Source organism: Arachis ipaensis, chromosome B9, assembly GCF_059453495.1.
Source record: "Arachis ipaensis isolate K30076 ecotype BB chromosome B9, ASM5945349v1, whole genome shotgun sequence".
Taxonomy (NCBI): domain Eukaryota; kingdom Viridiplantae; phylum Streptophyta; class Magnoliopsida; order Fabales; family Fabaceae; genus Arachis; species Arachis ipaensis.
In genome coordinates, this window is record NC_142444.1 from 8,583,707 (window position 1) to 8,599,867 (window position 16,161).

A 16,161-nucleotide genomic window follows, 5' to 3' on the forward strand; every position below is an offset into this window, starting at 1 on the left:
AGAATCTAATTAAAAGTTTTCATTTAATATAGAGATTTAATTACAAAATTTTAAATTTGAAAATCTAAGTAAAAGTGTGATGAAATTGTAAGAAATTAATAAAATAATTAAATATTACTCATGATACTATAATAATCACAGTTTAAAACTATCTATATTATTAAATACGAAAAAACTCTACATTTATAAAATTTTTTCATCCAAATTATCCAAATAACTTCAATCAGACGCATCTCCTTAACTAGGGACGGATCCACGTTTGTTTGTGTGGGGACAGTTGCCCCATTAAATTTATAGAAAAACAATAATAAGTATATATGTATATAGATAATTGTCCTCATTATTATAATTCATTTGTCTCCTATACTTTAAAAAAAATTGTGTAAGAAAAAATTGTTATTAAATATTAATACAATGATAAAAATTATTATATCGTATATATTTAAAACAAATAATAACAAAAATAATAATAATTCAATTAGCTACTTATCTAAAGTCAAATATAGTTTTTTAAATATAAATGAGATTATTAGTATTTAGTAGTTTTTTTATATAATATATATATATATTAGTTACTTATTTATTTTTTATTATTTAATTTAATTTAATTTAATTTTGGTCTTACTCTTACATATAATAATTATTTTTGTCGAAAACTTTTTACCATAAATATTAAAAAATGTCAATTTTGCAAAATGCTAACAAATTATTTGAATATTTACATAATATAAAAAGAGATATTATCTTATCTATACTTATATACAAAGAGAATTATAGTTGTTTGATTTAAATTTTTATTTTTCTCCCAATTTTTTTGTCTCTCACACAATTTTCGTAAAAATTTAAAATTAGTTAATTTGAATTATATTCCTGATAGATTCTTTAATTATTGAACTATAATATCTTTTGTTTTACATAAAAAATAATCAATAAAAATATAATTTGACAAATATGAAATAGCATTGGTATTAATAATAAATGTATCACACAATAATGTGCCCAAATATTGAAATGAGAAAAAATACTATATGAATTAATATGTTTTTTAATGTGTTAATTATATTTATTAAAAATTTGACTAACTAATATGCTCCAAAATTTAAATATCTAAATATATTGATATTATTTTTGCCCCCACTATTATAATTTTCTAGGTCCGTCACTGTACCCAACTCCCTTACGCGTTTGTTATACACACGCCTCATATAACGTATATAATGTAAATCTTCTACTGCGTGATAAACCTTTTTCAACGTAAACTTTGTTCTCTTCTCGCGTTTTCGTTCTTCTTCTTATTCTTTATTCGCGTTCTTTAACCTAATAAAATTCGTCGTTCTTCTCTGTTCGCGTTTTTCTTCTCTGCTTGCATTCTTCATTATTGATATGCATTAAATTCAACGTAATAAGCTCTGTCGTTCTTCTTCTTCTTCTTCTTCGTTTTCTTCTTCGATCTACACTTCTGAATAGAAACAATGAATGATTCAACTTCAAATAAGTTGAATGAGGTTATTACGTTGAGACAGCTAGGAAATAATTGCTGCATGTTATCATAATAATCTTAAACTCTAAACAAAGTAAAAGGAGGCCACTGAACCGAACAACATTCATTTGGTGAATCATAATCACAAAGGCCACCGAACCGAACAATGTTCGTGTGGTGAATAAATGATGATCAACTTTCAATCAACAAGAATAGTATTTCTCCTCCTCTTCCTCCTCCTCCTTCTTCTTTCAAATTCGTACACGTAGGTTCTTCTTCACGCACGCAGATTCTTCTTCTTCTTTCGTTATAATCATCACCAACAACACCAACATTTTGCTCAGTTAAGTGGAGTTGCTCATTTTGATTCACTTGATTGTTAATGTGTTCAGTTGAATCCTTGTGCATGCAGAAATATTTTTCTTACTAATTGAATGCTTATAACGTTTTATTCAGCACATGATTGGTGTTTAGTTTAGAGGTGTTGACCATTTCGGTTCACCTAATTGTTATGTGTTTAGTTGACTTCTTTTGCATGGAAAAATGCTATTCTTGATGATTGAATGTTTATGACATTTTATTCAGCACATGAATATTGCTTGGGTCAGAGGAGTTGCTCATTTTGATTTACTTGATTGTTAGTGTATTTAATTGAGTCCTTGTGCATGTAGAAATATTTTTCTTGATGATTAAATATTTATGACGTTTTATTCAGCACATGAATGATGTTTGGTTCAGTGGAGTTGGCCATTTCGGTTCATTTTTGTTCTGCACAATTTAAAATTCTTCCTCCTCACCTTCTACTACTTCTTCACCAGGGAGAAAAAGATTAAAAGACAAAAAAATACAGCAGCCATAACAACAAAAGAATGAAGATAAGGAGAAAACACGTGAAGAAGAAGGAACGCGAAAAAGAAGGAGGAGAATGAGGAGGAGGAGGAGGAAGGCTATTTTTGTTCGTTTCTAGTTGTTCTTTGCCAAATCTTCTCGCGATTCTTCTCCAGTAGTGATTTTTGTAGAGATATTGACTGAAATTTGAGTGATTTTGAGAGAGATTCGAAGAGAATGAGCGGTTTCGTGTAACAATTTTATGTTGAGGAAGAAGTAACATTTTTCATAATGAGCTCAAAGTAACAAAGGGTTTTTGTGCGTGTGTTTTCACTCGTCATTAACGTGCGTGACTCTATTTGGATTTGGGTCAACTTGCTTACATGGGTACATAGATGTGTAATGGGCTCCTATATTTTTTATATAACTTTTTTTTGGTAAGTATATTTTTTATATAATTTACTAATAAAAATAAGTGATAGTTGAGGCCCATTACGGTTCGCCCATTGTCTTTTAAAGTTTGGGCTTTCGCTTCTCCTAAACAGGAAATCCAAAAGAAAAAAAAAAAATGAAGGAACATTCGAGAATCCGCAGACAAAATAACAATAGTAATAACCAAAGAATAAAAAATAAATAAAAAATAGTGAAGCTTAAACCCTCTGTAAAGCCCTACTACTCTCAGCGGTCTCCATCATTTCTGAGTTCCATTCATTCATTTCATTCATTCTTTCATTTCTGATTCCCAATTTTTGTTTCAATGTATCGATTAGCTTCCAAGCTAGCCTCCTCCATCACTTCCTCAACCTCAAAGAACGTTGTATGAACAATTACACTCTCCTTTTCCACTCTTGTTTCTTCCACTTCTACGAATTGCAATCTTCATTTTTATTTATGTGTTGCTGGAACAGATACGCTGCAGGGTTATTTCAAGTAGAAACTATGCGAGCAAAGACATCAACTTTGGCGTTGGAGCTCGTGCTGCAATTCTTCAGGGTGTCACTGAGGTTGCTGATGCTGTCAAAGTTACCATGGGACCTAAGGTATTCTTGAGTTTGTTTGGGATTGAATAATGAAATTGACATGATTAGTGTGCAAATTTACTTTATTTAGTTACTTTTTTATGTTTGTTGTTTTTTGGTTGGTTGAATTAGGGTCGTAATGTGATTATTGAGAAAAGTTATGGGAACCCAAGGATCACAAAGGATGGTGTGACAGTAGCTAAGAGTATCAAATTTCAGGATAAGGCTAAGAACATTGGTGCTGATCTTGTTAAGCAGGTTGCCAAGGCTACCAACGCTGCTGCTGGAGATGGTGATTTTACTTTTCATTAAGGATTTGTGTTTTCTTTGATGATATTGCTTTAGTATGAATTCTAGCTGAAGCGATTTTGAACTCAGAAGGAATTGTTTTCAATCATGAGGCTATCAAGTTATTTATTTATTTTTAAAATAAATGTAAGAAGGTATTTTTCATGATTGTTCAAGTATCAAAAAATTTTAAGCTATTTTTCCACGTTGTTCATAACTTAGATCTATTTATCTAACAAGTCTATGTTTCTTCTGTGATTCCAGGTACAACTTGTGCGACGGTGTTAACTCAGGCAATACTGATAGAAGGTTGCAAATCGATTGCAGCTGGTGTAAATGTCATGGATTTGCGTAATGGAATAAATAAGGCAGTTGATGCTGTAATTACTGATTTGAAAAGCAGGGCAGTAATGATAAGCACACCTGAAGAGATAACCCAGGTACAAGCGTCTTTCAGAAAAAATTTCTCTTTCTGAATGAATTTTTGTTTAAAAAAATATGAAGTATATTTTTGTTTTACTTCCCTAATGCCCTTCTATCATTGATTTTAAGAGCGTAAACACTGAATACTATTGACAGTGGGAAGTTTTACAATATATTTATCTGACAATTATCTATTATCTATTGAACTATGTTTGTTGTCCATTTATTTCACTTGTATAACTTGCAGGTTGGGACTATATCTGCAAATGGAGAGAGAGACATTGGTGAATTGATTGCAAAGGCAATGGAAAAAGTTGGAAAGGAAGGAGTTATTACCGTTGCTGTACGTGAATGTTTTGTCCTTTTCTATGAACTTGTTTACAATGTTCAAGTCCAGGTTAGCTAACTTTCAGAGCTTTCAGGATGGAAACACTTTGGACAATGAGTTGGAAGTTGTTGAAGGAATGAAGTTGGGCAGAGGCTATATATCTCCCTATTTTATTAGTGATCAGAAAACCCAGAAATGTGTAAGTGTATAATACTTCTTTTGTCACTAGCATCATTCTGAAAAGCTGAATTACCATATTATGTTCCAGGATGTTGGCATGCTTAGATGGTGTTTCATTTATAATTATTATTATGTTTTGCATTATCTTTTGCGAAATAATGTTTCTATAAAGATGGCCTTATTCGTGATTATTATGATTATGTGGCAAGGATGAAAGTTTCCAGCTTATTGCTTTGAACCCTATTTTCATTTTCCATTGTATAAGTTTATAGCTTCATGCTAAGCAGTGGAAGCAATGTCACAAATATGAACTTGGTTTATTCAGATATTTGTGATGTACATCAAGTTAATTAAAAGCTTCATTAATTTGGGTAGTTTTATCTATTTTTGGTTTTATTTGTGATATTAATAATAACAACTTTGATTTTGTAGGAATTGGATCACCCCCTTATCCTCATCCATGACAAGAAAATTTCAGACATGAATTCATTATTGAAAATATTGGAGCTGTCAGTAGAGGTTTGCAAACTAATATTGACAATGTGCTTGTTTCCATTTGCAGTTTGATTCTTCTCATTGTTTTGATTGTTGTTTGATGTTAATCAGAAAAAAAGACCGCTCCTGGTTGTAGCAGAAGATGTTGAGAGTGATGCATTGGCTATGCTCATACTAAACAAGCATCATGCTGGGCTTAAGGTGATTACACGGCTTTCCTCTTGGTTATATATTCTGTTTCATTTCCCTCTAATTTTAGTGTCATTTATGTTTTATGTTGGTTACCTGAGTCTGCTTTCTTGTGTTGCTCTCTGATTTCTAATTTTCTGTTATGTTTACTTACGTTAGATGTTGAGTATCATATAGTCATCCATGTATTTGCCCTTTATATTGGTAACAACTTGGAACTTGATTTTGTGTTACTTTTTTTCCACTTACTTTCATGTTTCTTGCATTTTAGGTTTGTGCTATAAAAGCTCCCGGTTTCGGTGATAACAGAAAAGCAAATCTAGATGATCTTGCAATTCTTACTGGAGGAGAGGTGATTATCTCCTCCGCTTCTTTATTTCTTAGAGACTGCTTATTGGTTCTTGTTAGGGTGTGTCATTTTTAGAAACTGCTTGTCATTTACTGGGAAAATGATTATGATGGGTTTGGAAACAGGTCATCACAGAAGAGCGTGGTTTTACTCTTGACAAAGTCCTACCAGAAATGCTTGGTACTGCCAAAAAGGTCTGCACTCAAATGAACATACGAGTTTTTTGGTTCTTCATACTATTATATATAACCAAATGAATCCACAACAGGTTACTATCTCCATTGATGACACTATCATTCTACACGGAGGTGGGGATAAGAAACTCATTGCAGAGAGATGTGAGGAGGTATTTTTTATTTTTCGAATTTTTGGAAGTGTTTCATTCTGGTATTTTGTTCAAAGTCATTTAGATTAATAATTTTATATCTATTTCTTGCAGAACCAATTGATCAATATGAAAGGAATTAATCGGATCTTAGCTTAGACTTAATCCAATAATTGTTATAAATATCAAAATCAGAGTGATCATATTCATTCCCTCTAGTGTTTTGTTCCTGCTGCAAATTTTTTTATTGTGCAACTGTGTGCATCGAGTGATGTTTGTTGCATAGACATTTAAAAGTGATCTGAAGTTCTGAACACTACCATTTCAATTAAAATAGTTAACAATCTTTTTATAATCATCATAATGTTTACCAATTACCACTACTCATGTTATATTGCCTTTTATGTAACTTATGATTTAGTACATGGATATTGTTTTATAGCTTAGGACAGCAATGAACAAGAGTTCTTCCACGTTCGATAAAGAAAAAGCACAAGAACGCCTATCAAAACTATCCGGTGGTGTAGCTGTCTTCAAGGTTTGTATCTCACCTCCCGAAAATATTAGTTTGTGATGATCAATTTGTACAAGTTTCTTGAAATGGCATCAAATATCTCCAGGTTGGAGGGGCTAGTGAGGCAGAAGTTGGGGAAAGGAAAGATCGGGTGACAGATGCCCTAAATGCCACTAAAGCAGCAGTCGAGGAGGGAATTGTTCCAGGTACTCTGGCTATTTTTTTTTCTAACTAGGTGGAAAGTATACAGAGTGACCCAGCAAATCAGCATCTACCTTTGACATGTATTATTGATCATCTTGTTTTATTCAGGTGGTGGAGTTGCTCTCTTATATGCTGCAAAAGTGTTGGAGAACCTCGAAACAAAGAACGAGGATGAGAAAAGAGGAGTACAGATTATTCAGAATGCACTTAAGGTTCTTGCACCCTACTTTACTATTTTTTTTTTGTACAGAAAAGACGTTTCTGTCTATTTTACTTCTTGCTTTGTGATTTTTAATCCAACATCTTTCCTCATAGTGCATATTTTGTCATAGGCACCTACCCTTACAATAGCTTCAAATGCTGGTTTCGATGGCACTTTGGTTCAGAGCAAATTGTTAGAACAAGACAATGATAATTTGGGTTTTGATGCTTCTAAAGGTTTGTAACCAGTTTACATATATATTTACAGACTACAACTTTTATCGCTGGTTTTTAGTTTACACCATGTGTGTCTTGTGTATTAGACATTTTTATAAGAAGTTATGAATTATTATTCTCTAGTAATACATGTTATACATGTGTTATTCGTAATGCTTTAGTTGTTGCTTATGATGATGCTTATGTTGCTAAAGCAGGTGCCTATGTTGATATGGTAAAGGCTGGAATCATAGATCCTGTTAAAGTTGTTAGAACGGCTTTGGTAGATGCTGCCAGGTAAAATCATATGATCGTATTGCAGTTATTTTTACCTAGATGGCTAGATGCAATTCAATTTATTCATATATTGGGAGTTGGACATGGAATTGTCATGAGCAGGTAATAATTTAAATAATTACAAATTTTGATCATGTAAATGTTGAATTGACTTGTCGCGCCAACAACAATATTTTTAATGTTGTGCAGACGAGGATGCTTAAATCAAAACATTTGATCTTATTAGCAGTGGTTTATTGTTAATTAACTTGTTCTTTAATACTCAGAAACTGAAATCCGCACTTATTTAAGCAAGGCAGTATGAAAATTTTCAGGAATTAATATCATACTTAAATTAATTTTTTTTAATTGCAGTGTCTCATTGCTACTGACAACAACGGAGGCAGCTATTGTGGATAATCCAAAGGACAAAAATAAAGCTCCCAGCCGGGTGCCAGATATGGATGCCTTGGATATCTAACCTGCTATCCTAAATTATTATTTATGAAGGCATTGTTGTGTATTATTTTTTTTTGAGTCCTGAAATTCCTGTTAAAATAGTTGCAGATTGAAAATCTTAAAATGTATTTAGAGACATTGAAAAAAATAGGACTTCCTATTCACATTTTTTCCCCTGTAAGTTTAGGATACAAAAGAAACTGTTCACTCATCATTCTTTAGGTGAGTCGTCGGATTTATGCAACGAGGCAAAAGTAATTTTTGAAAATTAGATAAATTGAATCGAGTTATATTCCTGCTTATGATTTTTCCTTTCATCCACGAAGATGGGTTAGCTATTTCAAGCTTCTTCAGGAATCAGGATGTTTGAAATAAAATGGAATTAAATTGAATTATTGGAACAATTACTAAATAAGGACTGATTTAAGAATTTATTCATAAAATAAAGAGATGAGTCAGGAGAAAGAAAGAGTGATAATGCTTACTCTGAACTGAGTTTCAAATATAATTATTTGATGTTCGTGAATATTTTAAATTTTCCTTCCTTTTTATCTTTTTATCGTTTTTTTCCTAAAAATATATACATCTCTTATATATGTTCTAATCTTGGATACTGATAAGATTTAATGATCCGTTTTTTGAAACTTTCATATAAAACTACTCTCTTATTTATTTATTTATTTGTATTTGTACGGGAAAATGATTTGAACAGTTTGAACCTTATATGCCTACTAGCAGACAAATATAAAGCTCAAGACACAATTAACATGCAAGCTCTTTATTACAAGTAGAATTAGAACTACTACAATTATTATTACTTTATTAGTATTCAGATACAAGAGAACTCTTAGATAGCGTTTGTTTTGAGGTACTGAGACAGAGACTGAGACTCAGTATTGTGTTTGTTAGTTCAGAGATTGGTACTAAAATTTCTGTCTCTGTCTCTAAAATTTCAGTATTTCAGTACCTCCAAAAAGTAGAGACACAGGAGACTGAAATTTTTAGAGATGGAGACTGAAACTTTAATAATATTTTATACCTAAAATATTAATATTTCAATTAATTAATTTCAATTTTACCCTTTGTGCAAATTAAATTAGAGTTTCATTCTTGTTTCAATTCCTGTCTCCCATTTTGCACCAAACACAATACTGAGATTTATTTCAATCCCTGTCTCTTAGTCTCTGTCTCAATCTTTCCGTCTCTGTCTCTCCACCAAACGCTACCTTATATAAAACACAATACTAGTAACAATGAGGCCACAATGCAGAGATAAAATAAGACAAGAGTATAATGATAATTATTACACTTCAAAGACAAGGAGGTCTTTCCAAACCGGAGCAACATAACACACGAGTTTTTTCTTCCTTTTTTTTTTTTTTTTTAAATATCAGAGTAAAATCATCTCATGTAAATACTTAGATATTTGTTATTTGTTAGATTCTCTTATATATGTATAGCTCTAATAGAATCTATCTTACTAACTAAAGTGAATACTATGATGACTATCATTTTAGTGGCTATAAAAACATAAGATAATTCTAAAATCTTAACAATACATAAAAACTATATTTTTTACTATTTAATAATATTCTTTTATATTGTTAAATAATAAAAAAATATATATTTAATTTTAATTATACATTTTAAGTATTGTTAAAATATCTATTATATTTATCATAATAATAGTCAATTGTAAAATTCACCATCTTACTAATCAATAGTAAATTTTATGATGATATCATAAAATTTTGACACAAACTAGCTAGTAAGAAAGATTCTAACATGAACCATATAACATATACGACAAGTTAACTAACGACAAAGATTTAAATATAACAAGATGATGCTAAGTATTTCATACGAGATGATTATGACTTAGCAAAACAACAACAACAAGGGCAGGGGCAACAGGTAAAGCAGCTTGGAATCTTAACAATGGCCAAACATGACTTAAAGCAACCAGAAACTTGTTGCCAAAGGCATAAAACACCGCAAAGAGCACCACCTGGCAGCTTAACACAGTTGCAGAACATGGAGTTGTTCCCTTTTCCAAATGTGAATCCACTTGAATTTACGGCACCTTTGGTGTTTTGCTTTCCACTATTGTTGCTGGAATAATTATTAGAACTCATGTTGCTTCTTTAATTTGGTGTGTATGATATATTATGGAGGCCTTAATTCAATTCAATGATGTAATGTCTTAGACCTTAGTGATCCTCCTTATGCTATAATACTGTATATATATACACATTGAACAAGGATTAGGCATGGTTTATTTGTATATCTTATTCAGGTTTTTAATTAGTTTTTTTTTACTTTGGATCCTTAACTTTAATTATTTGCATCTGATTCTAGATTTCCATATATCCAGGCAGGGATTATAACAAAAATATTTTACCATTATTTATGGATTATAGTTGCCTTTTTGATATTAATATATAAGGTTTTAATTACTTGCAATATATAAAGAATTGAATATATAGTGCTTAAGCAATTCCTCCTACTTTGGTTGAAGCCTGAAATCACGTATATCTTCTTATTGGATGAAATAATATTTGAGCGCTATGTTAAACTTTAATCCATTAAGAATAAATTGACAAATAAGTCTTCTGAAAGATTATATTTTTGGACAAATTAATTCTTAAGAAAAGACTAATAAAAATTTCAAAGATAAGAATATAAACAAGTGAAATTCAAATTAAAATTTTCTATCCCAATTATAAGGACTAATAATTGTCCTTATCTATTATGATAGAAGCCTTTATTAATATTTTTTTTTTCAGAAATTAATTTATTTAAAGTATAAATCTTCAAAGACTTATTTGTCATTTTACTTAAAAATTTTGTATATTGGAAAGGATGGGTCATTTTGCATTTGATTTAGCTTGTTAATTTTTTTAATTCGCCTCCTTAACTTTGCATCCTATTCCATCCTTAAGAATAAATAATTTAAAAGAAAATGACATGGAATATGATATAAACGTTGTTGCTTACCGTTTGCATATTGCAGGCTTCTTTTAATTTGGATATTTAAGGTTGTTGGAAGATTCTATATGCGAATGTGTGTGAACAAGGAAAGCTTCAGAATGTGACAGAAGAATTCGTTTTTCTAAAATCAAGAGGTAAAAAGAAGAATGAGATACATAATAATTTTATGCTCGTATGCGTATGAGAGTGTGAACAAATATCAACTACATGAAGACTACTATAATATAACATATGTCATATATATATATATATATATTATGGAGACAATAATTAAAGTTATCACATTTAATTTAATATTTATAATTTTATACATGTCATATTTATAATTAGTTATTTATTATATTTTATATTATTTAATTATTTTATAATAATTAAAAATACAAAAAATAAAATAATTAATTTTATATTACTTTAGACTAATTTTTTAAATATTTTTTTGTCTCATATATAAAAGAAACTCATTTGTTGCTTCATGACTAAACTAAAAAATATTTTTTGAATGATACAACTAAGAGATGAGGTCATTATGATGATACAACAGATGAGGTCACTAAACTCATTTATTGTATAATATATAGTATTGCCACTTTTGGGTTAATTTTTTTTTTATATTGGAGGAGTGTGTGAGTTGTGCTTGGTTATGGTGTACACAGGTGTGGGACAGGAAGAAATCGGACCGTCCGAGTTTTTTGTTAAAAAATTCATTGATCGCAAATCGGACCGTCCGATTAGTTTAACATGAAATCGGACCCTCCATTTACACTGTTTTTTTTTAAAAAAAAAACTAAAAACGGATCTTCCGTTAACAATTTTTGTTTTTTTTTTCCTTTAAAACAAAACGGACCCTTCGTTTTTAGTTTTTTTTTTTTTAAATTAAAACGGACCGTCCGAGTTTTATAAAAAAATTAATTTTTTGTAGATCTCCTCTAATCGGATCGTTCGAGTTCCTTGCTCTAAATCGCTCGATCTGATTTCAGCCTCCTGACACCACATGCAGAAAAAACACTTCTATTCTCCATAATGCTGTTACATCCCACACCTTCCTCCATATTAAAAAAAAAAGTGCCACTTTTGACTTATTCTTGCTTTTCTTTTCTTTTTAGTTTTTATTATCAATAATGCTATATAAATAATCTTTTTGTACAATTATTATACAACTAAGAGTTAATTTTTTTTTTCATATTTGTTCACATAGTATTATTCATATTCTTGCAATAGAAATTGTTCATACATGTATATAATTATACAAAAATATTATTTGTACACTAAAATCAATCACTAAAATTAACTACTAATGTATTTATGTATAAATATATGTGTGATTTAATTTACTTTTAACGTGTATTTATATTTTAACATATATTTTATATTGATAATGTTGCGGCCCGGTCCAGCTGGCACAGCGGCCGACCCGGCCCACAAACAACCCGATCCGCGCGATCAGAAGGGCGTCCACAACCCGTCCGGTTCTGCGACCCGAACACGCGCCCCTTTAGCCAGCTGCATAACAGCTGTGGGGCACGAAGCTTCTTGGAAGGTGGCCTCCCCCTGTGGGGCCCGCCCTACTGACAGGGTATATAAGAGGAAGGCCCTACCCCTCCCTAGATATAGAGGTACGTCACCATATCCCCTATTCTCATACCACCTGCACACCTTCTGACTTGAGCGTTGGAGTGTCATTGGAGGTGGCACCTCCCTCAACTCACGAAGAGCTCGGGAAGTCGGCTGCTCTCTCCACTCGCGCCCCAGACCCGAACCCATACCAGGCCCTACCTTTGCACCCGACAAGCATCCCTGAACCGTCCGGTAACCAACTAACCGTACATTGGCGCCGTCTGTGGGGACATGGACTTTATTTTGGGCACAGTAGGGGCGGACGACGGAGGCGAGCCCCGCGGGGAGGGAATGGACCCAGAAACGGTAGCGTAGCCACAGGCGCTCCCACTTGCGAGCGCACCAGATCCCCCCACGACAACCTGAGAGACGACCCTTTGGAGGAACGGGCAGTGATAGCACAAGAATAATACAAGAACTGCGCCACAAAGTGCAAAACCTAGAATGGGAAGTGACCAGTAGAGAACGCCATCAACCGACTCCCAGTCAAGAACGTTCCCGATCTCCTCAAAGCAGAGAAAGAAGCCTCCGAAGAAGTCGCTCCAGGCGCACTCCAAGCCCCCGGACAGAGTCTGAGAGCCAGGAAAGTAGGGAAGTGCCAAGGAGACTACGAGATCCTGTGATTTACTCCCGATCACCGACGAGAGAAGCTGTAGAAGAAGACCGAAAAGGCAGCAGAGAAAGACCAAGGAGAAGCCGACCACAGTAAGAAGACAACAGAGAGAGGTCAAGGAGAAGCCGACCACACAGGGAAGACAGTAGAGAAAAAACGAGGAAAAGGCGACAACCGGTGGTCATGGGAGCAACTCCTTTCTACCACTCGATCTTGGAAGTCTGGCTACCGAAGCACTTCGATAAGCCAACGAACATGAAGTATGATGGGACCTAAGACCCCCAGGAGCACCTAACAACCTTTGAGGCCAGGATGAACCTGGAAGGAGTGGGCGATGAAGTAAGGTGTCGCGCTTTCCCTGTAACCGTAACTGGGCCGGCAATTCGTTGGTTAAACGCCCTCCCTCAGGGCTCCATAATCTCCTTTGCCGACATCAGTCGTGCTTTCTTGGCTCAGTTCACTACACGTATCGCTAAAACGAAGCACCCGATCAATCTGCTGGGAATAACACAAAAAACTGGCGAGCTGACCCAGAAATACTTGGATAGATTCAACGACGAGTGCTTAGAGATCGACGGCTTAACCGATTCGGTAGCCAGCCTGTGCTTGACCAACGGGTTATTGAATGAGGATTTCAGGAAACACCTTACCACCAAGCCCGTTTGGACAATGCAAGAAATTCATAACGTGGCCAGGGAATATATCAATGATGAAGAAGTCAGCCAGGTCGTGGCAGTCAATAAGTGGCAGCCCGCTTACTCCGATGCTTGCCCACTCAGTGGCGGGGAAAGGTCGAAGGAGCACTCCAAAGACGGAGGATCAGCTAAAACCTTCAAGCCGTTTTCCTGAGTAGGAAAGTTTACCAACTATACCCCCCCTGACAGCTCCAATCGTTGAAGTCTACCAGCAGATTGCCGACAAGGACATCTTGTCGCAGCCCCGACAGCTCAAGGATAGGACGGGAGGAAAGAAAAACCTCTATTGCAATTACCACAAGGGTTATGGCCACAAAATCCAAGACTACTTTGACCTTAAAGACGCCCTAGAGCAAGCTATTCGGGAGGGGAAGCTGGCTGATTTCTCCCACCTTATAAGGGAACCGAGGAGGCGGGACCACGACCGGTCCAGCGAGGACAAAAACCGCGCCGTGAGACAAAGACGAGAGCTCGAGGAGGATAATGAACGCGGCCTTACTGTTGTAAATGTAGTGATCGGGAGAGATGTTCCCCCCAAATCGAAATCGGCTAGCAAGAAGGACGCCAAGGTCTTAGCTATGTCTTCTGGCTCCACGCCGCCCTCCCGGAGGGTATCGTCGATATCATTCGGTCCCAAAGACCAATGGTTTGATGATGCGACGGAGAACCCTCCGATGGTGATCACGGCCAGGGTAGGCACCGGCCTGGTAAAATGGATCCTGGTCGACACGGGAGCCGATTCCAACATCATGTTCCGTAATGTATTTGATGCTTTGGGCCTATGGGATGCCGACTTGAGGGGCCACCAACACGGCGTCGTCGGCCTGGGCGATAACTTCATCAAGCCTGACGGAGTAGTTTCCCTCCCGGTCTCTATTGGTGGAGGTCGAGGGAAGAGGTCGCTAATGGCGGAGTTCGTTGTCTTAAGAGACTCCACGACCTGCAACCTCATCTTGGGGAGGAAGACCATTAACGAGTTTGGAGCAGTGATTTGCACCAAACTGCTGCTAATGAAGTTTGTTGCTGATGACGGATCAGTGGGGACCGTCAGGGGAGATTTGGAAATGGCGGTCGCATGTGACAACGCCAGCCTTTCTCTGAGGAAGAAATCTAAGGAAGCATCTGGTGTCTTCCTCGCCGACCTGGACGTATGGTTGATGACAAGCCCAGGCCGAAACCTGAAGGGGACCTCGAAAAGTTCAGGGTCGGTGATTCGGATGAAAAGTTCACCTTTGTAAATAGAAACCTGCCTCACGACTTGAAAGAACCCCTGATGGAGATGATCAGAGCTAACGACGACTTGTTTGCCTGGACTCTGGCCGACATGCCGGGTATAGACCCCCAGTTCATGTCACACCAACTAGCCGTAAGAGCAGAAGCAAAGCCGGTGGCTCAAAGAAGGAGGAAAATGTCCCAAGAAAGGGCAGAAGAGGTGGCCAGGCAAACGGCCAATCTACTAGAAGCGGGCTTCATCCGGGAACTCGACTACTCGACTTGGCTGTCGAACGTAGTCCTAGTTAAAAAGCCCAGTGGGAAATGGAGAATGCGCGTGGATTATTCCAATCTCAACAAAGCATGTCCCAAGGATTCTTTCCCCCTTCCCAACATTGATGCCCTTGTTGACGCGGCGATAGGGTACCGATATCTGAGTTTCATGGATGCCTATTCCGGGTACAATGAGATACCGATGCACCGGCCAGATGAGGAGAAAATGGCGTTTATAATGCCAGGAGGGACATACTGCTACAAGGTGATGCCTTTCGGACTGAAGAACGCAGGGGCTGCGTACCAAAGGCTGATGAATAAGATATTCAAAGACCTTATTGGCGGGACGGTAGAGGTGTACGTAGACGACATCCTGGTCAAGACCGCCAAGGCTGAGGACCTCATCAATGACCTAGAGAACGTCTTCTCCTCTCTTTGACAACACGGCATGAGGCTCAATCCACTCAAGTGTGCCTTTGTCGTCGAAGCTGGGAAATTCTTGGGGTTCATGATAACCTAGAGAGGAGTGGAAGCCAACCCGGAAAAATGCAAAGTAATCCTACAAATGAAGAGCCTAGGATGCGTGAAAGATGTCCAAAGGTTGGCGCGCAAACTCACCGCGCTGTCCCGCTTCCTCGGTGTGTCGGCGGCCAAAGCGCTACCCTTTTTCAACTTGATGAAAAAGGGGATAGCATTCGAATGGACCCCGGTATGCGAGGAGGTTTTCAAGCAATTCAAAGAAATAATCTCGGCACCACCCGTCCTAGGGAGGCCTAAGAATGGAGAAGCATTGTACTTGTACTTGGCAGTAACCGATGAGGCATTGGCGGCGGTCTTGGTGCGAGAAGAAGGGAAGATCTAACAACCAATATATTTCGTGACTAAGGCACTATAAGGAGCAGAGCTAAGGTACAACAAGCTGGAGAAGGTGGCATATGCGCTCCTGACCTCATCCCGCAGGCTGCGGCAATACTTTCAAGGGCACCAAG

General features: G+C 35.9%; 2 protein-coding genes across 2 annotated transcripts; both read left to right on the forward strand.

Moving 5' to 3' along the window:
• Positions 1 to 2,939: 2,939 nt before the first annotated feature.
• Positions 2,940 to 8,064, forward strand: HSP60-3A (heat shock protein 60-3A). Its single transcript, XM_016321155.3, has 17 exons — positions 2,940 to 3,125; positions 3,217 to 3,348; positions 3,460 to 3,619; positions 3,880 to 4,055; positions 4,286 to 4,381; positions 4,461 to 4,565; positions 4,979 to 5,065; positions 5,153 to 5,242; positions 5,502 to 5,582; positions 5,705 to 5,773; positions 5,848 to 5,925; positions 6,347 to 6,442; positions 6,525 to 6,624; positions 6,731 to 6,834; positions 6,955 to 7,060; positions 7,258 to 7,336; positions 7,691 to 8,064. The coding sequence occupies exons 1-17, from the start codon at positions 3,066 to 3,068 to the stop codon at positions 7,794 to 7,796; spliced, it is 1,725 nt and encodes a 574-aa protein (XP_016176641.1). The 5' UTR covers positions 2,940 to 3,065; the 3' UTR covers positions 7,797 to 8,064.
• Positions 8,065 to 13,304: 5,240 nt separating this feature from the next.
• Positions 13,305 to 14,925, forward strand: LOC107614904 (uncharacterized). Its single transcript, XM_016317030.1, has 2 exons — positions 13,305 to 13,718; positions 13,846 to 14,925. Exons 1-2 carry the CDS (start codon positions 13,305 to 13,307, stop codon positions 14,923 to 14,925), a joined length of 1,494 nt encoding a protein of 497 aa, XP_016172516.1.
• The last annotated feature ends 1,236 nt before the right edge of the window (positions 14,926 to 16,161 follow it).